At 35.9% G+C, this 11,074-nt stretch overlaps 1 protein-coding gene across 1 annotated transcript; it reads right to left on the reverse strand.

Annotated features, from left to right (window-relative positions):
• Nucleotides 1-915: 915 nt before the first annotated feature.
• LOC140800193 (uncharacterized) lies at nucleotides 916-1,353 on the reverse strand. The gene has a single exon (XM_073154863.1). It carries the CDS (start codon nucleotides 1,351-1,353, stop codon nucleotides 916-918), a length of 438 nt encoding a protein of 145 aa, XP_073010964.1.
• Nucleotides 1,354-11,074: the final 9,721 nt, after the last annotated feature.

Below are 11,074 nucleotides of genomic sequence, written 5' to 3' on the forward strand. Positions count from 1 at the left end.
ACTCTAACAGTTACCCAAACCGTAATAAGTCCAATATTAAACAACTCGACTAACATAAGTTAAAAATAATTTAAACTAAGTGCTAAAACTAACTCTTTATCTAGATCTATAAGCCTAATGTCCACGAGGTGGTCCGATCTGACCCAGATCACATCATGCTACTTAAAAATACTACAACTAGTATGGTAATTGCATCCATGGTCAACTAAGAGAATATAACCTATTAAATAATCTCCTTATAGGTCAAAGGAAACACCAAATTATATAATAAAAAAAGTTACATTTCAGCAAAATGAAATGAATAAGTCACGTCCAAAGAGTCCTGAAAACAAATAACACAACGGCTATTCCAAATAATTAAAATTATAAGTTTGATAAGCCAAAAAGAAAAATACAAAAAGAAAATGATTAGATGGTATAAAAGAAAAGTTGCCTGAACAAGTAACAACACAATCCATCAATGAAGCACAAACATGGACACGGAAAACGAACACGACACGATACGGACACGACGACACGGCAAATTTTAAAAATATAGGACACTGACACGGCAAAATAAATAAATAAATAAACAACTAAAAATATATATATTATTGATACATCTAAAATAAAAGTTTGTAATCTAATAGTGTTAAATACACATACATCAAATTATAAGAACTAAGAAGTATCATTCAAAAAATTAAGTATACATCAAGCTGTAAAAACTAATTTAAAGATAAGAACAAAATTGAAAGACAATCAAAAGTGTACAAAATTCTAAAAAGGTATCAGATTATTATTACAAGCCCCAAAAGTGCAAAACATGTCCAACTGTCCAAGTAACTGAGTTCCACAGAAGTTTAAAAACTAACAATCATTACAAAATAGCAACATAAGGTAGATCATTCATCTTCAACTGCCTCATTGCCTTTATCAACAAACATTAGTCTCCAAATCTAGTTCATCAATTGAGAGATCAGCAAACTCCAACATTTCTACACCATTAAAGGAATCATAAGAATCTCCTCTGACATCCCTCATCTTGGTCTCCTCTCTCAAATAATCTGGAGACCTCCTTGATAGAAGGCGAAAATTAGTACGCATATAAACTAAATCTTCAGCTCTCTGTGGAATTATCTTGTTCCTTTTCAATGAATGGATGAAAGAATAGGTGCTCCAGTTCCTCTCAAAACTTGAAGAAGAGCAAAGTTGCCCAAGTAACCTAAGTGCTAAATTCTGAAGAATAGAAGCAGAAGCACCATGAGCAACCCACCACATGTTTGGATCAAACTCATTTCTATTTGCTATCAAATCATAGTCAGCAAAACTTTTAGTTGGTGTGGAGAAACTAGTATACTCTTGGTATACCATTTTTCGTTCTTATGCATTTGGAAATAACTTTTTTAAGCATTTATTTCTCATATTAGAAATTTTCAAATCCTTATGCGGTGGTACACGATTTGGATCCTCTTGAATCCATAATGAGCTATAATACCTATTAACATAATCATCTAATTAGTAAACAATAGCAATGAAAAGAACAATAAAATTTTTAGTCATAAGAAAGAGGACTATAGAAATTAGCTTAACCTTGGATTCAAAGAATGTGCTAAGCAATGTAATGGTGTATTGCTTTTGTCCCATCTATCCACTAGGATCTTGTGCATCACTGAATAAAAAATAGATTCCTCGCCTTTTTTCTTGTTTTCATGCATAAATATGACTGTCTTTACCTTTTCAATCATTGTATCCCACATTTCATATATCAAATGTAAGCATGATTTATTTGTGTCTGCAACCCGTAGCATACTGTATATAGGCTCTATGAAGGCAAGTACATATTCAATTTTATCCCACCAAATGTCATCGAGGACTTTATCTTTGACAAATTGTGCTTTGCCAATATCATCTTCCCTATAAGAACTCCATTTATCACTGATTACCATTAATTGAAGACCCTTCTTGATCTTACAAATAGGTGCATTATCCGTAACCACTTGGACTACATTATGAGGTCCAACCTCTTCAATGATGTTAATGATCAAATTAGAGATAAAAAATTTATCTTTATATTCTCCTTCACAATTCACAGCTCTCAAGAACATAGGCTCACTCTCAGTCACCATTAAAAAATTTATAAGCAGTCTCCTCTATGCATCAGTCCAACCATCACATACAATACTCAGCCCTTTCTCCCCCCATGTGCTTCTAATAGGGTTTAGCAACATTTCAATATTTGCTCTCTCTTGTTGAAGTAGTGTAGTTCTCCACATATTATAGCCAAGGGGCACAAATCTAGAAATATTATTATTTGCTGCAAATTGAAAGGCTCTAACATAGTGAGGGTTCCTTGCCAAATGAAAAGACAACCTAGCTGAATAAAACATTCTTGCAATCTCACAATATAATTGATTGCGAGCACCAGAATTAAATGACTTCTCAATAGGTGTCATTCTTGTTGCTCTTTTTTTTTTCTTGATGTCCCTCCCATATCAAAATCTACACCTCCAACTGAGCTACTAGAAGATGTCGCTTTTCCAAATTTTGACAAAGGAATTTGTTTCGGCATCGAATTTTTAATCTCAACTTGGCCATATCAACAACCCTTTTCATTTCCATAACATGTTCACTACTCACTTTTGGACAAACTCTAATTCCATGCACACTAATTTTCAGCAAATGAGCATTTACTCTATAATATGATCCCTTGTAGACTTATTGACAATACTTGCATCTAAAATTATGATTTCCTCCACCTTCTCCCAATTTCTCCATCTTAGTAACAAATCTCCACAAAGGAGCATTATCATCTATAGAAGATACAGTATTTTAACTAGAATCAGGACTATTTTCGGTATTCATTTTTCTTCAACCGCAATAAAACTACATTAGTAAAGATTAAAATAACTTTAATATAGAGAAGTTTTAATATAATTTAACAATTTAATAACAGAGATTAAAATAACTAACATAAATTAAAATAATTTAACAGAGCGAGAGTGAGACAGCGAGAGACAATGAGACAGAGAGAGAGAAGCGAGAGAGAGAGACAGAGAAAGAATGAGAGAAAGGAAGGGAGGAAGAGACAAAGAGAGAGAGAGAGAGAGATAGCGAGAGAGAGGGAGGGAGGAAGAGACAGAGAGAGAGAGAGAGAGACAGCGAGAGAAAGACAGAGAGCGAGAGAGAATGAGAGAAAGGGATGGAGGAAGGAAAAGACGGAGAATGAGAGAGAGGGAGGGAGGGAGGAAGAGAGAGAGAGAGACAGGGAGGGAGGAAGGGAGGAAGAGACAGGGAGAGAGAAGAACCTGCATCCTCGCCGTGCTCAACTCGTCGCACTCGCTCAGCAACCTGTCAGCCATCGCGCTCGCTCAGCAGCCCTTCACGCCTTAGATGGTCGCTCAGCAGCTGCTCAAGGGTTTTAGGGCTTCGATCGGACGATTCGTCACTCATCAGTGAAGGTGAGAACGACAATTTGGGTTTTAGGTTTTATTATCGGGTTTAGATCAAGGTTAACAATATTTGACTAAACTCCAACCCGTTAAACATTATCTAAAATATCACCCGTGTCCCAACAGTGTTCGATATATTTTTATTTTTTTTGGAAACTGGACGTGCTTCATTGCAATCCATTAGGTCATAACAGAAGTTATAACAATGATCTACAAATCTATAAAAAGAAACTCAGGCCAAATGAAGAGGATGCAGCATACATTTCAAATTTTAGTAGAGACCTTCCAATGGATGCAACTATCATCAAAAAGAAAATCTACTTTGATGCTATATGTCAAAAGCAGGGTTCATAATCATCCAGTCAAAGAAAATAAACCATAAGACTGCATATCTCTTAAGTTCATAGACCATGATTTGATACGTTAGAGAACATAAATGACATAATTCGATATTAAGCATATAGATCTGAAGTAAGGATATTAAGCAACAGAAACAAGTAGTATAATAAGAATTATGCAATATTACCAATGGGTAAAAAACACTAAGAAACGATACTAATTTCAACTTAATAACTGGAGACTTGCAGACTGTGTTGCTCAAATTGCATGATCAAAACTCTTTCTCAAAGCAAGAGTGTTCAGTTTTCCTGTGGAAGAAATATTCAAGTTATCCGAAAATCTTTACCACATCACAAAACATCAGGGCAAATAATATCCAGAACATATCACTAACAATTGTGCTAGAAGAAACATACAAGTAATAGAAAAGGCTACCAAGTTACCATCACACCGCAAGAAGGGCAGAAACAAAAAGCCTTAGAATGTACATAAGTATTAACTATTAATATAGGTACTGGTATTATCTTTACATCCCTGACAAAATATAAGTATTCTTAACCAGAACTCTGTTTACAAATCTACCTTCACAAAATGTTACCTTCATAGATTTGTAGGTTGATCACCAAATTCATATCTTGCTGAGTGTCTGCACCAACTTCACAGTCAACTTTAACCTCCGTTCACGAACACTCATTACCTGCAGCTGCAACTTTGCCTCTTGGGCAGAGAGTTCTGCAAAGCCATTGTTGAGTGGCTCCGCAACCTCTTGACTCAAAGAAGAAAGTCGAGATGAAAGTCTGCTGCCAGCGTACTCCGGCTGCGATTCCAAAGCCTCCAAAAGAAAGGGGTGCTGGACTTCACCATCACCACCATTTTCGTCGTCACCCTCACCGTTAATTCCTCCACCATCGCCGTCACCGTCGATTCCTCCACCGCCGCCGTCACTCTCGATTCCTCCACCACCGCCGTCACTCTCGATTCCTCCACCACCGCCGTCACTCTCGATTCCTCCACCTCCGCCGTCACTCTCGATTCCTCCACCACCGCCGTCACTCTCGATTCCTCCACCTCCGCCGTCACTCTCGATTCCTCCACCACCGCCGTCACTCTCGATTCCACCACCTCCGCCGTCACCCTCGCCATCATCATCCCCCTTCTTCTTTATCTTCTTCTTCTTCTTTTTTAACTTACTTACCTCCTCATTCTTCTTGCTACCGTTTCCCCATATCTTTGAGGCGTACTTTTGGAGGCGGCGCCGGAGTCGTCCTCGCTCGAACCTCCGCTTGAGGATGCCGAATGCGACTTTGACTTCCACCCGAGTGGGCTCGAAGGAGAGGAGGCCTCGAACGGCGTGGTGGAGAGAAGTCAGGAGAGGGGCACCGGTTTCTCCTTCATCGTGGAAAAGCTTCAAGGCCGCCTTCATCAGGACGACCTCGTCCTCCGAAAGCCATTTCTTGCGCATCGAGCGGTGCTCCTCGCGTGCGGAGAACATGCTCTGGGAGGAGTAGGCCGCTTCGTCTCCCTCCCCTTCCTCCTCGAGCTCATGCTCTTCTCGCGACGCCATGAGCGAAAATATGGTTTTGGTGATACTTTATTGAGGTAGAAGGAGAAAGGAGTACGAAAGGGAGAGGTCGAGGGTCGAGGGGAGAGAGAAGGCGAAGGTTTATAGTACCAAAGTTTCTCGATTCTATACATGCATCGAGTTCCATTTGCTACATCACAGGGTTGAGAATACGCCACGTAATCATCCATTTCACCGATGCCGCCGTCGCTTTGGCCTTTCCGTACTCCAAAAGAGTGATCGGTTTCTGCCATTCGACTAGTGCGGCTGTTGAAATTTTTTTTTAATTAAAAGAATTTCTTTTAAAAAAAGTCAATGATCGACATTGATTTATCTCAGTTGTATTTAGACATGATCATCGGGCGAGCCGGGCCGAGTTCGGGTCGGGCTAGTATAGTCTAGCCCGTTACCGCCCGTTGGCCCGTGAGAGATCGGGCTAACCGGTCGGGCCGGGCCGGCCCGACCCACCACTCGGCCCAACTCATATTTTAGTTATTTTTAAAAAAAATTTAACTATTAGCTTATTTTAAAAAATATATATTTATATTCCTCTATTTTAAAAAAATTAAAATAAATTAAAATTTTTTAAATGTGTGCTTAAAATAATGCAAAATGGTATAGTACCAAAATATTTTTACTGTAGCAGTGGTAAATTAACTGTAGCGAAGGCAAAGTACTATAGTAGACGAGCGGGTTTAGTTGTGGGTCAAACGGGCAGGCTTTCGGGCCGGGTCGGGCGGGCAAAGAGCTGGCCCATGCCGCCCATGGGTAGTTCGGGCTCGGGCTCGGGCCGGGCCGGGCCTAAATCGGGTCGGACCGAGCACGGGCGGGCTGGGCCATTTGATCATGTCTAGTTGCATCTCTAACTTAAAATGGATTATAACTCGAGTATTCCATAGCCATCTCAAAAAAAAAAAAAAATCTCTATATTTACTGTTACTTGGAGATCAGTGATGGAGAGAATTTTGAAGGAAGTGATTTGCATTTTGTTCTTACCTATTTTACTCTTACTCCATAATTTTACCTATTTTTTTATAAAATGACTATGATACCTTTGAAAATATTTTAGTAGTGAGCGACACATTGCCTTTTATATTTTCTAATCATTATGAAAGAGAACGTAATCGTATTTTATTTATTTTTTCAATTGTAGCAAAAAGTTTTTCACCGACCTCTCTCTTACCTTTATAATGAAAACTATAACTAACCAACTTTTACCTCCATACTTATAATTATTTTCTATGTAAAAAATGATAGAAGAGTGATAAATATAGAATATTATTTCATTATAAATGTAGAAATACTCGTCTTTTGCACATTAAAAATAATTTCATCGGGCTAAAAGTGAAAAAATGGTATAGATTAATAAAAGAGCATCTAGATGAATACTATAGTACTCTTAAATTTTTTTTTAAAATAAAGTAAGTTATTTTTTGTGTTAAATATATTTTACTTCTCCGTGCTCAAAATTATTTTATCTCCTATACTTTTAAAAGCCCCAAGCATTTCTCAACCATCAGTTTTTCTATCAAAGTTAATGGAGCCACTAAATAATCAAAATGCTCTCATAATATTTATTAGGCAAAATAAATAGGGTTTTTATTTGATTTTTTTAATCCATATTTGTTTGTTTCTATATGCGATATAACTATTAAACTTCGTAAAAATCTAGGTTTAATAAAATTTACTATATAGTTGACATAATTTAGAAAGTAAAAGAATAAAACATGTGAGTATTCTTTGAAGAGAAAGAGAAAGAAATACTTAAATAAGAGGTGAAGGGTATTTTTGTCTATACAATATTAAAAATAGAGACAATTTAGCCCGTCATTTAATTTTTTGAATTTTAGGCACACTCTGTTAGTTGGATCAAAAAACTAACGATCTCACTTTAGTCGTAAATATATGGACTGATTTAAGACTTTTTAAAGTATAAGTGGGTAAAGTGATTTGAGCATAAGTAAAAATTCATCTTTAGGTTCCATAAATATTTAATAAATTCTATAGATATAATTATAGATTTTATAGATATAGTCTAAGAATCCATAGTTATCAATTACAAAATCCGTAATTAATTCTCTAGAATCCATAATTATTTCTCTGACATCCCATGGCTAAATCTCCCAATTATCGAGAATGCAAGTAGGCATAACACATCGCAACGGACTTGTATGAAACATCAATGCCCAACAATAATTATGGGTCCTAGAGAATTAATTATAGATTTTGTAATTACTAATTATAAATTCTGAAAATATATCTATGGAATCCATAAATATATCTATGATGTGATTAGGATCAGAGTGAGTCATTTTGTGCACGTACAACCTACTAATCCATTTCTTATTTCAATTTCTTAGTTTTTCTTAATAAATAAGATTTTTTTTGGCTGGTGCGTTCGAACGCAAGGAAAAGTGCTTTCGGATGTGGCATTCAAATGTCTGCATAGTGTTCACAAATTCTGAGAGCCTGATTTAGTTGTTTGAAATTGTGTTTGCAAATTCCGAGAGCCTATTTTAGCCATTCCGCTGATTTTGCCCTAGTATATCATCGTAGCTACAATTCAAATATGTGATAGGTGGATATCAAAACATAGATTATGAAGTTATGGATCTAACGCATCTAGTTTCATAAGTTTTTGTCTATAGGAGAATATATGAAGAATATTTTCTTCTGACTACGTAAACCGCCTTCTTGCACCCAAGCTTAATTAGGTAGCTAAGATCAGGTCACAACAAGTGGTATCAAAGCCAATGTTTCTCGAACACTATGAACATGACCAGAGCCATGACTACAAGAGTCCAATAGGAGACTTCTTAACCCATGGACACGCAGTTAAGGTTTAAGCGAGGAGTAAAAAGTTTCAAATTAGAATGGAAAAGATAGATAAACTCAATGATTCGTTTAATAATTCCCTACTGAGACTGCCTTCACATATTTACAGGCTAGTCTATAAACAATTAAAAAATTAGACCTAATACAAGCTTTCTCGACGGGTACATTTGAACGGCCTCGCGGGGCGTACGAACAATCAAAACATTGTCTCTATATGTGCGAACGCGATACAGACATTCGAACGACGTGTCTGAACGCCCTTTCCTTGCGTTTGAACGCACCAGCCAAAAAAGCTTATTTATCAAAATATCCTTAATTTAGGTTGCACTCCACATTATATATTAGAGGCTAATAAGTTACCCAAACCACAATAAGTTTAATATTAAATTAACTCGACTAATATAAGCTAAAAATAACTTAAACTAAGTGCTAAAATTAACTCTATCTAGATAAGTGACTCATGCCATGAGCCTAACGTCCATGAGATGATTCAACATGACCCAGATCACATCAGCTTCCACGTTAGAGAGGCAAAGTCAGGAATGGTAATAATTTCACCTTAGAAGCTGGGTCAAGAGGGTATGGTAGTTTAGAGAGGGTTAGGCAGTTTCAGAGAGGGTATTGTGAGAAGAACTAGAGAGGGAGAGGTCAACGGGTTCTCCATTTCCCTCGAGCCACTTCCTACTGCTTTTGGTCTGATAAAGATTTTTTTCTTTAGTTGATAGGGGGGGACTTTTGCATGTAAAATTTTTTGTGTGTTTAAATGATTGTCTTCCCCCAAACCTTGCTAGAATAACTTAGTTAAACCATACCTTAGGCCATCCGTAAATTTCTTCACATGGAAAAATAAGAGAAATTTGAAGTCAAACGTGCAAGAGAGATGGCAACCTTACTCTAGCAACTTATTATAATAGGGAAAAGGAAGGAAGAAGATTAACCTTATAAACATGCCATAGTGTTAGGACAATGTGTGGCCGTTGGCACTAGCTTTATTGGCAAGAAACAATGCGAGAGCATATCAGTAAGAATTAGTGTTTGATTGCTAAAGAATGAGACAACAAAGTACTTACTTTTATAAAAAAAAAATTCCTATTTTTAATATTTAAATATAAAAATAAATTAAAGCAGTAATTTTTTTATTGACCATAACTAATTTTACCTTCTTTTTTTGACTTCCTTTTTTAAAATAAGATGGTAAAAAAAATTATTTTACTGAAACGAAGCACTTTATTAAACTATATTTTTTAGAGGCCCCAATCTTAATCATTAGTTAGGTTTGAGATGTATCCACACACCCAAATAAATAAAAAAGCAAGGGTTTCAAAAGGTATATACAACAATGCCAAACAAGGCTGAGATGAAAATTATGACCAAAAGCTGGAGCATTGATAAATGATAAACAACTAAGAATTGGCCAAAGAAGGGTAGATCGAAAGCTCCTATTACATATGTTTTAGCATAACATTGGCAGGAATATGTATATGTAGATCATAAAAAAGTCCACTAGTTCATGGAGTGTAATTTAACACTAAGATAACCAGCTTAATTGCACAAAATAGACTTTCATGTATCAGAAGTGCTTCTTAATTTAAGTTCTTCAAAATGAGTATATATAATAAGTATCGTAATGTAAAATTAAAAATTGAATTAGCAATTAATAAATGAAACATTAATTTAAATATTATAATAACTATTATTACAATCACTCTTGAGGAGGAGGATGATTCTTTATCTTAATCAAGAACTGCAATAACTATATTCAAGACTCTCCCCAAAAATACATATTTCATTTAAGGCACTACCCACATATAAGAAGGCGCCTCCAACTTTAAAAATGATCATCAATATCATACCAAACCTTTTGGAATTTGGCAACATATTCATAAGCCAACCAATGAAATAAACAGGCTGGCCATTGAAGCAGTAACAGGTGAGTTAGCAATATGTGAGTGTGCATGTATGGATGTATGTATTTGTGTGCGTGTGTGTGTATATACATATATAAAGTATAAACAGAAAGAAATTTATGTGCATATACATACTAAACATAAGAACACCATGAAGCATAAGTCAACGTGTAACATGTTAAAGCATGTTACATGTGTGTTCAATAAGTTTGACAAATTTGATATAAATGCATGAGTGAATATATTCATTTATTAATGATTGCACAGACTTGGAGCAGAAGAAGAAATTCAGGGAAGAAGAATGATAAAAATGTTATCCATTAAATTTAACAGAGGTAGAAAACCCACATGACTTCTGCAAGAAGTAGAAGGTGAAAAATTGTGGAGACTTCCAGTACAAATTCACAAACAGAAGCATGCCAAAATAAAAAGAACAAAAATGGGTCAATCTATTTCAGTAGAAATTAAATGATTCATAGGCTGAAATCCTTCTTAATGGCATACTGGTGTATAATGTATGACTTACTCAAGGAGACGGCAAAAGAAACTATCAAGATGCTCATGCGATGTGTTTCATCATGACCTGTTACATCCAAGAACTGAAATTTGTCAAGTTAAAAAGTTTCTTACCTAATACTTGTGACGCTAAAATAACGATCTTTACATAAGCATGTGCTATTACTTTGAAATTATGAAAACAATTAACTCAAAACTTTATGGGATGTTAAATATGAAAGAAGTCAGCGATGAGAACGGAGAGCATGGCTTCCTTACATAAAAGCACAGTCAGATATGCATCAATTTGAAATCAAATGACTAGAGCAGAGAGTGAGATATGCATTTGGATTACCTCAAGGTTAACTCCAGACCTCATAACCAAGGTTATTCTGCAATGAAAACTATGGGTAAAGAAAAAATAAATTCCAGAGACTAAGTGAGAAAAAATTTCTACAAACCAAGTGACAAAAGGATAATTGAAATTAGAAAATATAGTCATTTAC

The sequence above is a fragment of the Typha latifolia genome, chromosome 13 (assembly GCF_019914945.1).
Source record: "Typha latifolia isolate L0001 chromosome 13, TyphaL0001v2, whole genome shotgun sequence".
Taxonomy (NCBI): domain Eukaryota; kingdom Viridiplantae; phylum Streptophyta; class Magnoliopsida; order Poales; family Typhaceae; genus Typha; species Typha latifolia.